The sequence below is a fragment of the Mustela nivalis genome, assembly GCF_964662115.1.
Source record: "Mustela nivalis genome assembly, chromosome: 12".
NCBI lineage: Eukaryota > Metazoa > Chordata > Mammalia > Carnivora > Mustelidae > Mustela > Mustela nivalis.
Genome location: NC_139031.1, coordinates 24,040,665 through 24,063,463, shown reverse-complemented (window position 1 = coordinate 24,063,463; position 22,799 = coordinate 24,040,665). Strand labels below are relative to the sequence as shown.

Here is a 22,799-nt window from a genome sequence, read left to right as displayed (position 1 = left end):
TTTTTCTTTAATTCCTAATTTCTAAACTTTCAATTAGAACAAATTGAAGGAATATTGCCTGGATATTCCCAATCATAGTAGACACAGAAGAAATAAATTCTATCCCAGAAATTTCTCATTTGAATTTAGGCATTCTCTGACATTTTATTATTAATATGGACTATTTCTAGGTATCCCAGTCTTCTACTTAAGATTTCTTTATTTAATACACAGTATTCTCATATTCCACAATCTCACTCATACCAGTAATAAGACATTAGAAGCACTCAAATTTAGTTTAGTTTATTTCACTAAGTATATGCACAATCATTATTTAATCATGGATTATGATAAATGCATATATATTCATATAAATTCTGAATACAAATATTTTCCCAGACAATGAGAATACTTTTTTTCTCATTCTATCCAATAAATGCTTGCAAATAGAAAATAATTTTAAGTAATCAATTAGGTATGTCATTTGTATTATTAAAAACAGAGTGTTTTCTTTTTTAATTTAATTATTTTTTAAAGATTTTAATTTATTTATTTGACAGACAGAGATCACAAGTAGGCAGAGAGGCAAGCAGAGAGAGAGAGAGGGGGAAGCAGGCTCCCTGCTGAGCAGACAGCCAGACGCAGGGCTCCAACCCAGGACCCTGGGACCATGACTTGAGCTGAAGGCAGAGGCTTTCACCCACTGAGACACCCAGGCACCCCGAGTGTTTTCTTTTTAAATGAGGTTTTCTTAGTGCAATACTGTAAAAGCTTCCTCTCCATAGGAGGTAATACACATTTCCTATTTGGGACCTAATTTCATTTGACATTAGACAAATTGCCATAACGTATAAAGTCTAGGAAGTACCACCAAAAGCCTAATTACATGTGTCAGAAGTTATTTCTTTTATATGGTCATTAACCAAACTTAGTAGGTAGCCAGAACATGTGCCATCATGTTTTTTCACCATATAATGTATTTAATATAATTTGAAATAAACTAATTTAAAGTATTTAACTTAAACTGAAAAACTGTAGATAGGTTATTAAGGATGATAAAAGATCAATTGTATGAAAAATTATTGTACAAATTAAGAGCCCCATTAAGAAATCCAAGAAATTATGTAATTAAGTCTATTCAGAAGCAAAAGCAACTATCTCTAAATTATCTAAGAAAAATTTGAAGCCTCTAATGAACAAATTCTTTTTAGTCTCTTGAATATTACATCTAGTATGAGCTTCACTTTGAGAGTTAGTAGTGAAATCTCTCCATATTCTAATTTAAAGGAAGATATATTAATGAAATCTTTCACTCCTGCTAACTACAATGACCTAAATCATGAAGGAAAAATTACATTTTTCTTTTGTTTTATCAAAAATATTAATAATATTAAGAGAGCTTTATAAAATTCAATTTTAAAATTTACCTATCCTATATTATGCATTTCATTTGAGTTACTATTTCTGCTCAGTTTTGAGCCTGATCAAATGTGTTTTGGGAATAAATTACTTTAATAAATTCATTAACAAATTAAAGAACAAAATTCATAGTGATTATGTTTTCAGAAAAAAGTTAAATTAAAAATAGTTTTTAGCACAGTCAACAGTAACTACCAGAGATCAACAATTAACTTTGTATCTTTAATGTTAGGGTCAAAACAAAGATGCCCAGTATTATAATCAGTGTTGCATGTCATTCTGGATGTCTTAACCAATGTAATAAGACAACTAAAAAAATAAGGTAAAGAAAGAGAAGGAAGAGACAAAATTATGCTCATTTTCTAACATGGATGTGTACTTGAAAAAAATACCTGAATCATCTGAAACTCCACTAGAAGTAATTAGGTAGCAAATTAAAGTGCCACTTATAAAATCCTTATGTAAAAAAAAATCCTAGTAACTTACTAATATACCTCCAATAATCACCTTAAAATACTATGGAAGAAAGATCCCTTTAATAATAACATCAGCAAAATAATAATAATAATAATAATAATAATAATAACATCAGCAAATATAAAATGCTCATAAATAAATTTAGAATTTTCCAGAACTATATTAAAAACTGGTAATATATTACTGAGAGCCACACATAAGTTGGATAAAAATTTTGCATTACTACCTAGTATAGATATGGTATTCTCTCCAAGCTGATTTGTAAATTTACCCCATTTCTATAGGATATCTCAATTTAGTTTTTTGAAGGAACGTTATGCAATGTACTTACCTATAGAAGAATAAAGCCAATTTTGAAACCCATACTAATGGCCACTTATTCTACCAGATATTAATATATATTAATTCAACTATAATATTTAACACAGAAGTTTTACTAGCACACAAAAAAGTGAGATCAGTGGAATAGAAATTTATAAACAAAATCAGAAAATGTAATAGTATAGCAGATGATCAAAATGGCCATTTCAATCATTGAAAAAATTGATGGCTTTTTCTATAAATACTGTTGGTTGCTGGCTATCCATAAGTTAAAAAGTTAGATATCTACCTCATGTCTTACAATATAAAATGAAGGTGAAATCAATATTTCATTATAAAGGAAGGAATCATGAAAGAGCTACAAGAAAAAATATTTTTTAATAATTCTGAAAATATAGTGTATCTGTTTTTGTGTAGTTTAAAACTAATTTCCTAGTTGAAACACTTGATGTGAATGAGACATCTTGGAAAATATCAACCCAGTAGATGCGAGTAAAACAAGAAGGCTTACTGAGATCTGCATCCCTAGAGGCAGTGGTGAGAAAGAGTCTCCAGCAATAGCAAAGAGAAAGACATTTGGTAGTCAGTCTGCTACATACCAGCTGGAGGACGTAGGAAAAACAGGAATGGTATGGAAGTAGGCACCACAAGGCAGTTGTACGTCTAAGAGAAAGGCTGGGTTCATCTCACTAGACCAGATGAGAAATAGCATCCCATAATTATAATGGCAGAGATCAGAATATGTGCATCTGTGCATGCATGCTTCTGTTTGTCCCAGAGAGAAGAGCAGAAGGCTATTTCCCTGCCTCCTGGAATTAACTCAGAGTAGTCATGCCTCCTACAAGTGATCAAACATTCACAGGCTGGCCCCTACCTATACAAGTGACACACAATCCTTTGAAATTGCTTCACTAAAATCTAATTACATTTGTGTAATTCAAATATAACATTGACCTTAATTCAAACTATTGTACTATACGAAATTTGCATCATTTGACTTACAGCTTGAGGCACTCAGATTCCAAATAATTTAGTTGAGAGTTTGGAGCACAAAAAGAAAAACCTCCTGGAACGGTAATATTTTTGGATAACCCAGTCCTCTCCCAGGATTTTTCCATAGGACTATCAACACACATTTCTAGGCATGACACAAAGACAGAAGGTAGAGAAAAAAATCTTGATAGATGCTACTTTATAATCTGTTTAAATTGCTGACGCACAAGGAACACTGTATGTGAAAGAATAAACTACAGAAATAAATTTATAAGATAGATGTCAGATCAAGGGTTAATGTACTTAATGTAAAAGAGGTTCTTCTGGATCAATAAGAAACAGGGGAACACCTGAAATAGGCAAAGTAACAAACAATCAATTTTCAAAATAATAAATATAATTGGCTAATTAGCATATAAAAACTTTTAAGCTCATTAGGAATAAAAGAAATGCAAACTAAAACAATAAAATAAATTTTACCTCTAGTATTAATAAAGATGAAAATAATAATAATACCCAGTTTTTATAATGTACAAAAAGATAGGTCAACTTACCCACTACTAATGTGTGTGTGTAACATAGGGCAATTTGATAGGATCTACCAAGAATCTTAAAGGCAGTGGTAACATGTTTGAGAATTTTTCCTAAGAAAATAAGTGAACAAGTAAACAGACGGTTGTCATCTTCTTCATATACAAATGACACCATGTTATTATCAAGATTCCATTGAATTATTTCTTTTTCAAAATGAAACCTGTTCAGTATTGTAAAGACCTGTCCCCACAGGATACTCAAATCAAGAAAAGGCAAAGATTGTTTTTTAGATGGCACCCACAATTCAAAAGCTCTAATCACAAGAACAAAGAAAGGCATAGACAAAAAGACACAGATGGAGACACTGTGAGTCCCGTTTGTGCACCTGCAGGGAAATGGGTTCTCTGGAACACTAGAAAGTTGGAGGCAGAAAGAGGGACACCTGGGCACTAACTGTCTTTCTTTCCCTGGATGGGAATGAAGCCTTGCTAATGCTCAATTTGATTCAAGAACCAGAAGAGCCCGATATTTGTGCATAGTACCTTAAATGGAAGTGCACACAGATTGTTAATGTTAAGTTCTTCCAGAAGGCTGATGTCAGCTCTGGGTACAAAAGACTTGTGGCTCAGTACAAACTGAAAATTTTGCTTAGTATGGGCAATACCAACAGCAATTCTGGGATCTATTTGGGAACCAGAGGCCAGGAAGACCTCCGCCAAAATGTGCTACGGTAAATCGGAAACAATCTAATGTATAACATGTGTGCATGTATGGGCTTTTCTCATTAATTGGAAATGTGCAACACCTTTACAACTCTGCACCTATGGGAATTCTAGCTCATCTTCAACTGCTTAAATTATGTGTAAACAGAACTCCCAGAACAGGATACACAGGATACAAAAATGTCCTAGACTTTATAAACATAACCCAGTGAACCAAGCAAAAGCATTTCCATTTGCCATGTTTGATATATTCAGTCCGTCCTGTAATTCAGAAAAGGTCCTTCATTAATTATGTGTGTCAAAGTTATGAGTCTATAATTGCAATCTGGGTATTTTTATGTCCCTCCCATTTTATTTAGGGGATAAAGCATCCTAAATATTTCTAACCTTTGCTACTCTTTATCCTCTGAGGCTACATGATGTCAAAATATCTTAATAGAAATGAAAAAGTGCAGTCCATCACTACTTTAAATAGCTTTTCTATAGGAAACCAAATATGCTCATAGTTCTAAATATCCAAAAATTTGTCTGACTGGGAAATGTCGTTATAGCAAACCTGCCAAGTTTCTTAGAGATTCAGCATTACATCTCAGCTACATACCATTTTTTTAAATTTTTAATTTAATTTTTTTTATTTTTTATAAACATATAATATATTTTTATCCCCAGGGGTACAGGTCTGTGAATCGTCCAGTTTACACTTCACTCACCAAAGCACATATCCTCCCCAATGTCCACTTTAATAAAACCTGGTCTTTCTCGTTTTCCCTCTAAAGATAACTGCTCACATGATATTAAGTTTAACACTAGCATGTCATTTTTCTAGTCTCTTCTTTATCAATGGCCATACTTACAAAATAGCCATTTCCAATGCTCATTAACTTTTTTTTCATTCTTTAGCAAATATTTGTTGAACAGTACTTAGCTGAGCACTAAACCAAGGCATGAGAAAATCAAGCCAAATAAGTCATGACTTCTACCCTCAAGAAAACTGTAGTCTAGGTAGAGGCAGACAAGTATATGTGCAATTCACCTGTAGCACAGTGAGTGTTACTTACTAAGGGACATGGAGGAGGAACATTGAAATCAGACTAAGTTAGTAAATGACGATGGACTCAAGTCTAGAAAGGCTTTCTGGAGGTGGCCCTAGGGCTGAGTTTGGAAATGAAGAGGAAAAGGGGACCTGTCAAAGACACAAGTGAGAATTCTCTTAAAAGAAGGTTGCGGTGGGGGGTGCGCCTGGGTGGCTCAGTGGGTTAAAGCCACTGCCTTCAGCTCAGGTCATGATCCCAGGGTCCTGGGATCGAGCCATGCATTGGGCTCTCCGCTCAGCAGGGAGCCTGCTTCCTCCTCTCTCTCTCCACCTGCCTCTCTGCCTGCTTGTGATCTCTATCTGTCAAACAAAATAAATCTTAAAAAAAAAAAAAAAAAGAAGAAGGGTGGGGGGACAACATGAGTGATCAAAAAGCTGTGATAGAGCATGATTAATTTACAGAATCACAGCCCAGCATAGCACCAGTGAAGGGCACTTGTGGAAAAAAAAGAAAAAAGAAAGAAAGAAAAAAAAAAAAGAACCTTTACAGGGAAGATGCAATGTGCTAAGCCAAGGATTTCGGTTAGGATGCTAAAAACTGCTGGGAGCCATTTAGTAACTTTAAGCAAGAGAAAAATGTGATGAGATAAATGTTTTGAAAACAAGCCCTCTGGCTGCTCTGTGGAGGATACACTGAAAAGAGAGCCAAGCTGAAAGAGGGAAATGGGATGCTATTGCAATAATCCAGGCAAGATATTGTAATGGCTTCAATTAAGATAGGAGAGATCTAGGGGAGAGAACAGATTTAGAATAGATTTCAGTACTGGTGAAACACTAGACAGGGAAAGAAAGCAGTCTCAATGGGTCTAGGTTTCCTGATTTGAGGGACTAGGTGGACTCTCTTTCACTCACTGAGAGGAGAAATTCAAGCAAAGGAATAGGTTAGAGTGAGAAATGATAAACTTAATTTTGAACTTGATGAGCTCAAGATCCAAGTGCATTGGTGCAGAATACAGCTGGATAAATGAAAGGTCTAGGTCAGAGCTATGGCACATCATGATATAGAAGAGGTCACTGAAGCCACAGGAGTGGTCAAGGGTATAGTGTTGGGTGCAGGAGATGTTATGCAGAAAGTACAGAGGTACGGGAATAGAACCTTGTAAAACCCTAAACTGAGAGGAGAGGCATAGGCAGACCACAAATAATTATTAGAGACGTAGACGAGGAAAAGGAGGAAGACGAGGAGAGGAGGAGATCCAAAGAGGGTGAGGAAGAAAATTCCAAAGAAAGTTAAGTGTTTCAAATACTTAACTTTGGTCATAGAGGACGAACAAGACAACTGTTCAGAGCCGTTAGCAATGGGGAAATCCGATCTGAAACAAACAGTGGTAGGATGTGAAAGGAAAGAAGTAACCATATTCCAGAAGCTAAGGAGGGAAACCGGCAACGTGGACACAATGTTTATCCGTTTTCCAGGTAGATGTCGAAGGAAGGAGAGAAGGAATCAGACATGTTCCGTATCGACCACTAATGTTAAAATAACGATTTTCATAACCAATTTTTTTCACCATGTGTAATTTTGGCAAGATCCTTTTCCAATAGAAATGAAGTCTTTTGGAAACAGTTTTATGGGAACAGAAGATAAACTCCTCCCACTTTCTTTTCTGATGTCAACGTTGTAATGAAATAGCAGCAGTAGGAGGAGCCATGATTGGGAATTGGAGTGAATCTTCTTGAAGTTCCCCACCAAGGTTACTCAAAATCGTGTCGCACACATACCGGCCGTTCATGCAAATCACGAGCAATCCTACTAGAGCGTAAATGTGTATAGTATTCACTTCGCTGTATCTCACCTTTCTTTAAAGATCATGGTGTCTTGCTGAGTCACCTAATATCTAACACTGAGGTTTTAGAGTAATTCTTCCCAAGAGGTTTAAACCTTTGCTCTGCATGTTCCTGGTGAAATCTCCTCAAAAACCTCCCCTTTGCAGACTGTTAATTCTCCCACAACCGCTTTATATAATTACTAATAGTTTCTACTGATGTTAGCCTTTAACTCTAGTTTAATACAAGCTATAAATGTTTTAATAATTATGCTGACTTACATTTCTACAGCGTTGTTCATCCCGAGAGATCCCAAAGCACCCTTCCAAAACCATACGCTGCTCGTATAAATAAATGCCAGGCAACGTTAAGGATGATGAAAACAACCAGTCACACAATTATCATGCTGTTTACCTAGCTCCTGAACAGTAAAGATGCTTCACAAGACCCGAACTGATTATCAATCATAGAGACGCTTCACTGAACACAAAGCCACAGGCTGATACCATCTCTATTAACATGGGCCATTTTTTATTTGCTAGGATATAACTCCTATCAAGTCCAATTGAATTAGTTTTGCCGAAAAGATCAATGGCTGTTTAAAAATATTTGAATAAAACACAGGTATCTTATGCATAGTTAAAAAAAAAAAAAAAGTCTTAAACTAAGACTTACTGCTAAACCGGGAACTCCCTGCTAATACCGAACACGAAAGTGGCTCCCAGGTCACAGATCCAGACTCAAATAAGCACTACTTCCATGACCCTGAACAAATTACGTAGACCACCTAGCTGAGTTTCATAGGCTTGCAAGGAAAACTCTGTTACCTCTGACTCCAACTCAGCAATTCTGGATTTGAAAGATCAGGAAAGTATGTTCAAAGAGTTCTCTAGCCACAGATGATTTCTGCAGGCCGGTTTTATCCTAATGCCTCACATTTCTTTCAGGCAGGGATACAAACCAGTCATAATACTTGGTAACTTAAATTTTCAAGCAGGGTTACTGTTCTAGTAAAACTATCGAACTTTCCAACTGGCCACCAATAAAGCATCAGTTAAATAAAATTAAAATTTTTTTTCAAGAAAATGCTAAGGAAAATACTAAGGCAAGGCTAAACATTTACCACTCTGATTAACATCTTCCTACATTAAAGGTCATAAGATTTTAACTTTTACTATGAAAATGAGAAGCTGAAAGTGGTAGAAATTAGGAGTTAGTGATAAAAAACACCAAGAAGGGCAACTGATGACTCCTTTACGTAGAAAATGATAGCAAGTATAAAACATGTATTTGCCTATATGGTAAAACTTTATTTGTATAGATTAAATAGAGAAGAAATACTTATTATTGAGAACAAAGGATATACTAAACAATGTGCTAAATACATAATATGTTTTATCCCAAGGTCCTCATAATTACTTTATTAAGTAGTTGTAGTAGAGTTATATTTGTAAGCAAGATATCCCAATACTTTCCGAAATTGCTAAATTTTCAAATATGGAAATTTGTATGCAGGCTTCTGGTTTTTAAAACCACATTCATGTTTAATTCAATTGTTTCCAGTGCATATCTTTACATCCTGCATTTCAATTTGCCCTCAAGTTTGATTTTCTTTGAGTTGTTTTGCAAAGATTACAGCATTTACTAAAACAGTTTCAGGAATCACTTTCTCTAGTTTCTGCAGATGGAACTTATGGCAGAATCAGTCATACCTTGGATCTGAACCAGTATAAAATTTGACATTCTACTCTTAAATATATGCTAACCTCCTCTATCTGCTAAGAAACATGACTTTATTGGATATCCTCTCATTTCTTTTTTTCCATCATCATCACCAACAGTTGATTTTCTTTTCAAGCTTATTTTTATATAAAGAAATAGGGTTTTCTAAAGAAATAGAGATTTTTATAGCTTCAAGATAAAATCAGCAGATTTGATTATGCTCAGTCATTAGCTAAGGAATTCACTTTTCTGAAGCATGTGGTTTGCTTCACACCATGGGTCTTGGAAGTTGCTCTCAAATATAGAGACACGGGAGTGCTGGACCTGTGAAATAACAGGAGTGAATTTTCTTACAACCTACATTTACAGAGGAGAAAGCTGAAGCTCACTAAAGCTAAGTTACTACCCTGCCACACATCTAGTTAATGAGAGAGCCTTTCCACCGAGGTCTGAAGATGTCCAAGCCTGTTTTTTTTTCTTCTACAACACAGCATCTCCCAGCCAGTCTGACATACTGAATGGTCTGAGTTGTTGGAACTATTTTAATAAAAAACTAATTTTACTACAATCACGATTAGAACAAAAAATTTGAAGTCTGACTCCTGGCTCGATTTGGCAACTAACCAGATGTCAGATTTTATAGAGTCATCTTAACCTTTCTGGTATTCAATTTCTTCGCTATAGAAATGAACAACTTATCAGGTTTTAATGAGCTCCAAGGTCCTGTAGTCTATAAAAGCATTGCTAAATAGATTCGCTGCCAGGAAAAGCCGCGTGTGTAATTGCGTACAACTATATGCTGCAATGTAATTAAAAATTGTTGTTGTGTTGTTTTTCATTTAATTTGGTCAAATGCCCCTCATGCAGTTGGATTGCAATATTAATGTGCTTACTAAGCACTTGTGTTGTAAACATCTTGAGAATGAACTTCAGTTTATTCTATACCTACATCATCCTGATTTTAATTGGATAGGTCTATACTTAAGCTGTTACACTGTAATATTTGAACAATGCATCCTGAATATAAGTGGGCTCCACAGCAGAACTGGGTATATCCCATTATCGTTCTCTTTCTCTTCACATAGCTAGGGAATGGGGCTTCAGATTCATGCAATTTCCTTACCCATCTCTTGATATCCATCTAAATTATTGTACCTTCTGGACCAATGTTTTTCAATCCAGGCTGGACATAATAACCACAATAAATAGGGAACTGAAATATAGAGGATGCACTGACGTAGAGAGGCTACCTAACTAGCCAAAGTTATAGAGCTGAGAATAAAGCATTTGAGATCTGGCTCTGAGATCAGCTCTTTACCACTGCACTCTCCTGCCTCAAGCAAGAAGCTTTTAGAAAACAGATTACTGGGCACCCCCTGGTACATACTGAATCACAATTCCAAGGAACATGTCTGTGTGTGTTTGCATGTGTGTTCAATGTTCCCAAGTTGCTCTAATGGGTCTGTTTTCATGCATGGAAATCACTAACCTAGACTACCCACAAAAGAGAGAAAAAAAAAACAACTCCATTTGCAAATGGAAGAAATCAGTGTCTGAGCATTTGGTCTGATGAGCGAGGCCCATCACGCAATAGCTTTGCTTAACTCAGACATGCACTTCACATGGCTGCAAGGGCCAATAATTGTGTAAGCATCATTTGCTTTCCTTTCTGTTTACCCTAAGAAAAAGCCAGGGTTTTTTTCTTGTGACTCTAGTTCCAAATGTGGGAAAACTGAAATGTCCTCAGGAAGTAAGACTAGTCCAACACGAGCTGACAGCATAATGCCATGAAAAGAACTAAGGCTTTGCAGGCACAGCCAACAGACGCTAAAATCCTATCTTTGCCATTTTTGAAAGCATATGAATTCAGGCGAATTATTTCAATCTCCCTGTACCTTAGCTTGCTTATTTATAAATAGAGAGCACAAGTATTGGAACCACTTCCCTTCCACAAGACTGTAGGAGGCAGGATGGTATAAGAGTGAAGAGTGGATTTAAATTTCAACTCTGCCACCTACTTCTCTGACACGAAGCTCTTCACCTGTGAAATGCGGGTTCCAAGACTGTCAACCATAGAGCCGTGAAGAGTAAATGAGATAATGCGTGTATTATTACCATAATATTGGGATTGCTGCAATGATTAAATCAAATCTTTGTAATAAAACTAATCCAGTAAAGGATTTTTAAATATTACTTTCTCATTTTTAAATCTCACCTCTAGGTAGAACATCAGGAGAAAGCATCTACCCTGGATATGTCAGAAACCCACGTGCCATCAGAGATTAAAAAAGCAAGAAAGAAGAGTAGTTTGAAGGCATATTTCAGAACTGTAAAATGGTCCTAAAAATAGTGTCAAATTTCCCTTGATTTTGTATTTTTAAAATGCCTAGGTGGAAAACATTATGAGGTTTTTTTTTTTTTAAATTAAAAATAAAATGATTATGTGATCCAGCAATTTCATTTCTGGGTATATGTCTGAAGGATATGAAATCATTATCTTGGAGAGATATTTATGCCCCCGTGTTCATTGCAGGAGTATTTATATTAGCCAAGACATGGAAACAACCTAAGCATCCATTGATGGATAAATACATAGAGAAAGGTGGTGAATATATCCTATATAATAGAATACTGTTCAACCTTTAGAAAGAAGGGGATCCTGCTGTTTAACAACAACATGGACGAAACCTGATATTAAGTGAAATAAGTCACAGAAAGACAGACAAATACTGTATGATCTTGCTTGTATATGGCATTTGGGAAAAAACAATACTCATAGAAACAGAGTGGATTGTTGGTTGCTAGAGGCAGAGGAAGGAACGGGTGAAGGCGGTCAAAGGTACAACACCCAGTTATAAGATGGGTAAGTTCTGAGGATGAAATGTACAGAAAGGTGACTAAGTTAACAATACTGTATACTATTTGAAAGTTTGTAAGGGACTAGATCTTAAAAGTTCTCAACACGCATTGTTGGGGCTAACGTAGAGCATGAAATCATCCATAACATCTGGTTTGCTAACACGGAGGCCGCTGGGGGTGATGGAGGGTTTCAGAGAAGGGCAGAGACCTTTGGAATGCAAGGCTTGTGTGACCACTCTGCCGTAGGAATGCTGTGGGGAATGGCCTTCCCCGAAGCTTTCTTAGCCCAAACAGCTGCCCTGTGATCTAAGATACATGTATGGATTGTTCCCTAGGCTACGTTTTGCAGAACTCATAGAACACACAGATCAGCATATCCTATCTTTCCTGTAAACAGATCCTCCTAGTTCTATTAAGACATCTTATCACACATCAGTGCTTGAGAAACAGAGTGATAAAGATTTATGATTATCCTGAAGCAAAAATAAGGTGAGAGCAAAAAGCAAAGGGTCTTTGCCTCTGAGCATTGACCCCCTTGCCTTCTCCTCTCTTTCACAGCGAAGTTTGGTGTAAATAAAATCTTAAAAAAAAAAGTCATTCTCCCACATAAAGATTTTATAATTTAATATATTATAATGCAGCTCCAATAAAATGTCTACCATTCTCATTTTTAAAGATGTGAAGACATGGAGGGTAGTCCCAGGAACACAGACTGATTTTCAGTGCATGTGCTATGAAAATTATCCACTTTTCATGTTATACCTTACACTGACCCTTCTGACAAGTTTTTAAAACTATACCAACTTATATTTCAATCATAATCTTATAGAAAAAGGAAGGGGAGGGGAGGAAAGGGACCTGGAATGAAAATGAAGAGGAAATCCAACCATGGCTAAACATAACATTTTCTCTATCTTCGTGTTCCTTAAAGAAATTATACCAACAAGACATACTGAAAATTTTTAATGAAATAATGCTTGAGTTACTCACATCTTACCATGAAGAAGGAAGTACAGCCAGGTTATACTAGGTTATACTAGTTGTCAGTAGAGTACTCACTGCTACATACTTGTAGTAAAAAATAAATTAATTAGTATAATATAATATATAAAATATATTAAAATATAATATATATGATATGTCACATAATATATATGATATAAAATATAATATATATGATACATGATATTGAATGTGATACATATCATATATAAATATATGCAGTTATATATGTAACTTTTTATATAAACATAGATATAACTTGTTTCACTGAAAGAATAACCTTGATGAAGCAGTAAAACTTATTGATTTTTAAAATCTTGACTGGAGTAAAAATCTTTGTAGTATTCTGTGTAATGAAATGTAAAGTACACATGAAGCACTTACATTACAGACTGAAGGATGATGTTTGACTCAGGGAGCGATGAGGGGGTGTATGTATGCGGGCAGGTATGCAATCCTTTCTCTTGTGAGCTGAACTAGCCACCTTTTAAATCATACATGATTTTTTACTTGGAAAAACTGACAGATAAACTACAGGTAGGGGACTTGGACATCTGGAAGTTTCTTCTCAAAAATGAACAAAATAAACCTGTTAGCTCAAGAAAAATGGGGGGAAATTTTAACGAATGATAAATCTTCAGCTTTCAAGTAAAAATCAGCACTTTGGAAAAATCTGCATCCTCTATAAATGTAATCGTTTTTTTCTGATCAGACTTTCCTGATTATATTGGTGGTGATATTAATAAATATAATGTTTTATTATTATATAATAAAATGTTCTAACATTTAAAACAGATATATGACTCAATGAACCAACGTGATCCAAAAATTTCAAAATCTTCCATAGTTAAAATATTCACTCAAAGCACAAAATAGACCAACTAGATTTTAAGTTTACTGATACAACCTCGGATTCTAGACTGGAATCAACCTTTATGAAACATTATTTGTCAAATTGTGATGGAGTATCAATGATAATTGAAAAAGATACTAACATACTCTTCCCTTTCACTACATATCTATGTGAGACCAGATTTTTTTCCCCAATATTTTTCACTTAGAACTTCAAATTGCAACAGATTGAATGCAAAAGAAATAAGAAGGCAAGCTATGTTCTATTAATCCACACATGAAAGAGATTTGTAAAAGTGTCAACGATACTACTCTTCTCATAAATTTTTTTCTTCTGTTAAAATAATTATTTTCATTAAAATGTTAACTATATTGAGATGTAATTGGTTTATTACCTATGTCAAGATGTAATTGGCTTATTATTGTTACTTTTCAGTGAACTAATAAATAAATACGTTAAATTTTCTCACTTTAATTTCTGATGTGGATAATCAACACATATAATACAAACAAAGGTTTTTTCGGAGTTTTTAATAATTCTAAGTGTAAAAGGTTCTGGGACCAAAATGTTTGAAAACATCTGATTTAGAAAATACATGTTAGGAATCTACATAATTTTATAGCAAGAAGACAAACTCTCTAGTGATGCTTTTTATTCATTTGAGTTTGGAGTCTTGTTCTACAGATTCAAAGATCGATAGGTCATCTATTCAACAACTATTTCCCAGTTCCTGCTATGGGCCAGGTGCAATAGGAAAAACCAAAAACGTAAGTCAAGGATCTTGTCATCAGAACACTCAGTTTCCACTGCTATCACTTACATCTTCTGAAAATTCTCGTAGTGATTTGCACACACTCGTTTCCCTAAAGAAAGCTAAGAGAGCATTGTTTCTTAAAATGGCAAAGAGGCCCTTACCATAAAATGCTACAATCAGAGTTCTAATGTGGTTATTTAAAATAGATGAGGTGCATATATTTTTTAACTCACCATGGAAAAACCTCAAAGGAAAATGTAATATGTTATACTATACAGCAGCTATTTATAAACTGAAATTTTCTAGATGTATTCAGGTAGGTATTTCATACTAACTGGTAAAAGATGGAATTCTTTCAAACTAAGATAAATAAAAAACAAGGATGCTAGCTTTTGCTACCTTTATTCAACATCGTACTGGAGGTCCTAGCCAGTATTACAAAGCAGAAGGAAAAATTGAACAGCATATATATACACACAAAGGGAAGAAGTAATACTATCTTTATTTGTAGACAATATGATTTTTTATGTAGAAAGCCTAAGAAACCTACAAAAAATAGTTAAAATATGAGTTAATAATGGTTGCTTCATAGAAAATTTACTATGTGGGGCGCCTGGGTGGCTCAGTGGGTTGGGGCCTCTGCCTTTGGCTCCGGTCGTGATCCCGGGGTCCTGGGACCGGGCCCCGCATGGGGCTCTCTGCTCAGTGGGGAGCCTGCTTCCCTTCCTCTCTCTGCCTGCCTCTCTGCCTACTTGTGGATCTCTGTCAAATAAATAAATAAATGAAATCTTAAAAAAAAAACAACAACAAGAAAATTTACTATGTGATTTCAAAACCTAATATAAAGCTATAATAATCAAGACACTGTGATATTAGCATAAACATAAACATAGGAATCTACAGAACAAGATAGCAAGTCTAAAAATAGACTCATACATATGTGTTCAAATGATTCTCACTAAAAGAATATTCAATGGGAAATGGGTAGTCTGTTCAAAAAATGATGGAGAAACAATAGGATGAACATATTTTTAAAAATGAGCCTCAAACCTTACTTTATACCATATTCAAAATGACCTTCCTATTGACCATAGACTTAAATGAAAGAGGTAAAACTCTACAACCTTCAGGAGAAAACTCTGGTAATCTTGAGTTAGACATAAATTTCTTAGCTAGGACTAAAAATAGTATGATTTATAAAATAAAAAGTTGATAAGTTGGCCTTCACTAAAGCTAAAAATGTCAAAAGACACTATAAAAATGAAAAGAGAAAATATTTATATTATATACATAATATATAAAAATGTAAGACTTTTTTCTAGAATAATGAACTTTTACAACTCAGTAATAAGAAATCAGCTCGGTTTTTAAAATGAGTAAAACATTTGAAGAAACAATCAAAGAAGAAATGGAAATGGTAAATCAGCATACGGAAAAATACACAAGATGATTAAGTAGAGGAACGCAGACATGCAGAGTAGATTCACAATGAGAAATCATTATACACCCACTAGTAGGGCTAAAATTAAAATGACAGACAATATCAAGTATTGGAGAGGAGTGAAGCGACTGCAACTGCCATATACAGCTGTTAGGAATACTATATACATTATATCTACTATATATATTATATGTATATACTATATAAAATACTACAAATACTGCTGTTAGGAATACAGAATGGTGCACTCACTTTAGAAAAGTTTGACGGTTATGAAGTCAAACATATTCTTCCCCTACAGTCCAGATATTCCACTCCCAAGTATATGCCCAGGAGAATCAAAAACATATGTTCTCACAAAGAGTTGTACTTGCATGTTTGTAGAAGCTTTATTCATGTAGAAGCTATATTCAGCTGAAAATAATCCAAATTCTGAAAAATAATCCAAATTCCTTCAACTGATAAATAGAAAAACAAATTGTGGTATATTCATGAAAGAAAAAAAAAAGGCACTGAACTATAGGCACAACAACATGGATAAATTTCAAAGCTTTATGCTAAGTAGAAGAAGCCAGATACAAACTTGCAAAATGCATAATGCCCTTCCTATTAATTTTTGAAAAAGCAAAAATATACCAACAGAAAGCAGATTAGGGAAAGGGATTGTGAGGAGGGGACTGACTGAAGGAGGCGGGAAGGAACATTTGGAGTAATGAAAATGTTCTATACCATGATTGTGGGGGTGGTTATACAACTATATATATTTGTAAAAGAAAAACATCAAATTATACACTTAAAACTAATTGTCTTCATTGTATGTGTATTTTACTTCAATGAAGCTTACTAGGTAAAAATTACTGGGCTAGAAGGAACCTTCATGCCCATTTCTCAACCTCAAGGAAGTCATGGATATTAATATCCAAGAGTCATATATGATTATAATGAGTTTTCAAAAGATTTTCCTTGACTTCATATTTATTTTATTCATTAGCTTCCAACTCTTGGAAACAAATTTTTTTTAATTCTATTTTTTCAATTTTTCATGTAATGTCTACCCCCAGTGGGCTTGAACTCACATCCCTAAGATCAAGAGTCGCATGCTTTACCGACTGAGCTAAGCCAGATGCTCCAGAAGCAACCTTTTTTGGTTTTCATTTTATCTCACATCACCTGCCTAACCACAGAAAACTAATCTGACTCCATGATTCCGAGTGTTCTATTGAAATTATAAAGGTTCTTTGTTTCCTCTGTTAAACACATGTTGTTGTTGTTGTTTTTTCACTAACCAGTTTTGCTCTGCTTGTACAACAGCAGTTCTCACTAGAGGTGGTTACCATAGTAATTACTATAATCACCACAGTCATTATGGCTGTACCTCCAGGCTAAGTTTCCAGGACTTGAGTTCTGGTCCCACCACTTGACTAGGGAAAGTGAATCTGTGCTTCAGTTTCCTCATCTGCAGAAACAGGGGTAAAAATTGTTCCCATTTCATCAGATTATTCTGAGAATTAAATGAGATAGTATACAAACGGTACTTAAAAATATACCTGGCACATCATAAGGACTCAAGAAATGTTAACATTTCTATTACCCTCCCATTTTTCCATTGGAAATTCTGGAATTAATAATAACAATGCTATGCAATAAAGTACCAAATTCAGATTTTAAATCCAGGAATTATACCCAACTATAACTTCAAAAGTCAACAGAAAAGTCATCCTCTACTTCTCAGTGTTTTAGGGCTTATGTTTTGCTGTTATTATTGTATTCTTAATTTCCTGGTTCATGTTACAATGGAAAGAAATGAATTAAACATTATGTTAACAGGATATTTCTTATGTCTATTACATATAAGTATGTTTGCATTATGCATGTGTGTATGTACTTTAATTTATCTTAACCTAATTTTTAATTTGGTATTCTTTAAAAGACTGGCATTGGAGAAATTATTTGGATAGGAAAACTAGGAATACACAAGGCCTGCCTTGGCTTAACCTATCCTCCTACTATAAAGGCCTCCAAAGAAACAAATCTATGTGTAAAGTAAGCAAAGGACATCCCTTATTATTATTAGATTGAGTTGGGTTAGATTAGATTGCACGATTAGCTGTGATGTTGGCTCAAGATCCATGGTAGAACTCTACAAACTAGGGGAGACAATATTATATGGAGGGATCCTTATCCCTATGTTAGCTAGGAAAATGAGCCAGTTACACAAATAAGGCCCAGTTTTGCCTTGAAGTAGGCCAACCTGCCCCAATCCTTCTCAGACCAGAATAGTGATCTTTTGTCAATAGCCCCATGTAAGAAAGCACATCTACAGATTAAAAACTAATGGCCCTAGCCTGTTAGTGAGGTCATCCCAGCCCCTCATTATTACTGCTCCTTCAGGGAGTCCTTCACCAAGAGTCTTGTTCACTTGCTTTTAGCCAAAGGGTGATTCCACCCAGGAACCTAGCAGTCAAAGCTCAAATCTGATCTGTCCAAACCAACTTCTTTCTCCTTCGGTTGTGTGTGTGTAGGGGGGAGACTCAATGATAATAGAAAGTGCTAAGAGTTTATTTTCCATATAAACTCACACCAGTTATTAAAATTGCTGTGAGAATTTAACTGTGACTAGTTATAATCTGATATAGTTTGCTATAGTATCCTTGCCAACTACAGATATTATAATCTGGGAAATATTTACTAGACAAAATATTTCTTCAGTGTTTAATAGTATCATGTTCACAACGTGAACTTCAAAGAAAACACTTTTAAAATCAGTACTTCGAATGACAGTGGAATGGCATACAAGCTCATGCGGAAGGGAGGCATAAACCCTAGAAGAATAGCTACATTTGGCTTCGGGTGGTTTCTACAAAGTGCTTACACTACACAATGTGGCATTTTGAGCATTTGGGGAAAATAACACACTTTTTAGTAAAAAGGATCTGATTTCAGTGATAGAAGAGAAGAATTTAGCATAGTAGTGACAAAATATCTCTTCCCTTAAGACTTTTCTATCAGTCTTTTCCTAGAGTCTTAGCTTTCTTGTAATTCGGGTTTCATTTTAAGTATCACTTTAATGATGATGTCACCAACTTCTGTATCTAATCAGTTCCACCCTCCTTCCAAGATATCTCTGGTTCAACTTTGTAATACTTCACAATTTGTACTAGTTTATAAAGGACTGCTTGCCCCCCCAGACCTGCAACCTCCTGAGAGCTGGGACTATTCTTTGCTCTCCACGGCTGGAGATAATCCTAGTAAGAACCAGTACAGAAAAGGCAGTTATTAGTAATCTGTTGAACAAATAGCTTAATGAATGAATGAAGATTGAGCAATTTTAATAGGCTACCTTTAGAACAAGGATCTATTTTGGTTCTTTTGATACAGGATTAAACATAGAGTTGAAAATTCTGGGTCTAGTCCCAATTCCTTGACTTACTTTCTGTGAGTTTTGAATATTTAACATTTATACATGTCTGTTATCAAATGGCTTAACAACACTCACTTACTTTCCCTCCCACGTAAGACTGTTAGGGCTCATGAGAGGCTATATATATATATGAAAGTACTTAAAAATGAAAAGTATTAAGATACCTAGGATTATTATTGTAATATACTGCAATTCAAGGTAATTAGCACTAAAAAGACTCAATATGGATAAATTTAAAATTTACCATCAAAAGAAATCTTTCACTGAGACACAAAATAAAAAACCTGAGAAATTATTGTTAGGGGCTTATTACATATACACATTGTTTGAATATAAATCTCAAAAATTATTTTTCACCTCAAATACTAGTAGAATTTTGGTGATTTCAAGTCTGTGATGAGGACAGAAAACAATACACAAATGTTTTAAGCAATTCAATTGCTTTTCTCAACTAGTATGTGGCTCATTTTATTTAAGCCCTCCTACTCTGCATTTCAAGTGACCTGAACCTATGCTAGAATTAATCAATTTTATGTCTTTGTGACATTATTGTCTTTGCCAGGAAACTATAAAAATTCTAACTACAGTGATTAAGAAATCATATTCCTTGATTCACAAAGGGAAGTACTTGAAATCTTAGAGAACTATTACTGGATAACACCATGGCATTTGACATCCTATTCCTAATTCAAACCAAATAACAGAGATGGAAGAACTAGTCAGGTATTATGATTTCAAAGAACTCTTGAATACATAGGGTTAATTTTTTATGTTAGATTGAATTTCTAAGTATAGTACCTTGTGCTATCAAATGAGACCACAGACCACCTAAGCTCAATATAGAGGCCATTCAGAATGAAGTATCTAAAACCTGTAGTAAATTGCTAAAATTTTTAAATAGTGTATTGACTCATCTGCGAACACATCATGCCTGTTACGACACCCTAAAAATGTAGTAAAGAAGATGAGTGTTGATCACAATACTCTGAACATTTCTGATTTTTAGGGCTGTCAATTCTTAGGTTTAAAAAAATCATAAAATAGATAGTAAGGTGGTTCTGGAAACATTTTCTGTTAAATGCCAGCCAAAGTTAACACAAGCTCAAATGTCATTTGGTTTATCCAAGTCCCTGTTCAAAGATATGAAGCAATTCAAAAATTCCACTCTTACCTAATCTCTATGAAGTTAGAAAGCTTATTTTGACAATGCCAAGGATTTTGTATTTATCCTTTCTTTCCACATGTCACTTTATTATTGTTTCCTTCCTCTCTTTCTATAAAAAGAGGAGTGTATGTGTGTATATAACTGTGTCTATGTATGTTGCTGTATATGTGTACATATGCTCCACAGTAAACTTAAAAACTCTTGGCACTGGGGCGTCTGGGTGGCTCAGTGGGTTAAGCTGCTGCCTTCGGCTCAGGTCATGATCTCAGGGTCCTGGGATCGAGGTCCGCATCGGGCTCTCTGCTCGGCAGGGAGCCTGCTTCACCCTCTCTTTCTCTGCCTGCTTCTCTGCCTACTTGTGATCTCTCTCTCTGTCAAATAAATAAAATCTTAAAAAAAAACCTCTTGGCATTGAAAATTTACTTTCTAGTTAGCTCTGTTGAAGAACGTAAAGTTACTCAGCCAAAACTGTCCTTGAGTTTTCTAACAGTGTTAGTTAATTTTCATAAACATTTTGTGTGTGGAGGTTACTAGAAAATGTATGGACTGGTTATTTAATGCTTCAATACCAGTGAAGCATTTTGCCATCATGCTCAAAAGCCAAAAGATCACTTCAAGTAATGCAAGAATCAATGAAACAAGATGGAATTGGGAGGGAGACAAACCATAAGTGACTCTTAATCTCACAAAACAAGCTGAGGGTTGCTGGGGGGAGGGGTTTGGGAGAAGGGGGTGGGATTATGGACATTGGGGAGGGTATGTGCTTTGGTGAGTGCTGTGAAGTGTGTAAACCTGGTGATTCACAGACCTGTACCCCTGGGGATAAAAATATATGTTTATAAAAAATAAAAAAATTTTAAAAAAATCCAACATGAAATGGTATTTGTTTATTCATACATTAGCATATAATTGTCCAAAGTAGTACCATTTAAATTTTACATTTGCAGCTCACTTTAAAAGCTCATATGGTTCAAACTGATGAAACACACAACATGTAAAGGCATAAAAAGCAAATATTATGCAAACATTGCAATAAAAATCTCATTTTAAAACAATATCTGATAGTTTGTGCTTATGTAGAGCATGTTTAAAAAAAAAAAGGGGGGCGCCTGGGTGGCTCAGTGGGTTAAGCCGCTGCCTTCGGCTCAGGTCATGATCTCAGGGTCCTGGGATCGAGTTCCGCATCGGGCTCTCTGCTCAGCAGGGAACCTGCTTCCATCTCTCTCTCTCTCTCTGCCTGCCTCTCCATCTACTTGTGATCTCTCTCTATCAAAAAAAAAAAAAAAAAAAAAAAAAAAGGAACATTTTTCTCATTCAAATCTGGTTAATTACAGGCTTTAATAGTAGGAAAATGCCATTCTTCTGCCTCACCCCAACTACTTTCTGTGTATAGAAAGTTCTCTTTTTGGGTTTGGTTGAAATATTTGGAGGAGGATCAAAAAGATATGCCTAACTAATTCTTACTTAAATACTACCTGGAAACAAATGTCCTGAAATGTAGTCTGAAGCTTTTTTCAGAGGGCCAGTATCATTTCAAAAGATAAACATGGGGGTAGAAAGATCAGAGAACACTTACTTCTGGAAAAATATACAAGGTGCAGCAAAACACTGCAAGTTTTTTTAAATGCCTCTTAGCATTCTAGAACCTACTGACTCTAGAATTTGTGACAATTCAGAGATGTTTTTATTTTTTATTTTTTTTACTATGTTATGTTAGTCACCATACAATACATCATTAGTTTCTGATGTAGCACGCCACGATTCATTGTTTGCATAAAATACCCAGTGCTCCATGCAATATGTGACTTCCTTAATACCCATCACCAGACTGAGATTTTTTTTTTAACAGCTAAATCAGGAAAAGCAAATGTGTTTTCTTCCCTAGTAAAATAAAAGCATTAAATACAAAAAAAAAAAAAAAAAAAAAAAAAAACACCTAAGCCCTGTACTAATGTTTTAGGTATTTTGGAATTACGATTAGAGAGTACTGGCTGCAAGAGGATGATTGCCTTCTCTTCACTTCCCAGGACAGAGACTGATGTAATTACACAATTAAGGAGTATTTTTTCATGATACTGGTTAAAATTTAAACAATCATGAGAATACTGTTTCCTGGAAGGTGAAATACACTTCAGGAGTCATATTTACTATCCATATGAATTAATTAAGAGCCCAACATCTGAATAGTATAGAAGTTCTATGTATCAATATTTCCACTGGGTAGTTTCTCAATTCAACCTTATCAATTTTATTTATTTCAAAATTTTTCAAATACTACAT

The 22,799-nt window shown here is 34.9% G+C and overlaps 1 protein-coding gene across 6 annotated transcripts in view; it reads right to left on the bottom strand.

The window, feature by feature from the left end:
- The window catches only part of GRM8 (glutamate metabotropic receptor 8), a 741,710-nt gene that overhangs the window by 228,761 nt on the left and 490,150 nt on the right, over window positions 1–22,799 (bottom strand). Inside the window, exon 8 of one of the 6 annotated variants that reach the window (XM_082694093.1) lies at window positions 17,331–17,389. The exons of the other annotated variants lie outside the window; for them this stretch is intronic. Within the exon in view, the coding sequence (XP_082550219.1) occupies window positions 17,355–17,389 (35 nt within the window). The 3' untranslated portion in view covers window positions 17,331–17,354. Of the gene's footprint in view, window positions 1–17,330; window positions 17,390–22,799 lie in introns of those variants that run through there. 6 annotated transcript variants of the gene reach the window in all.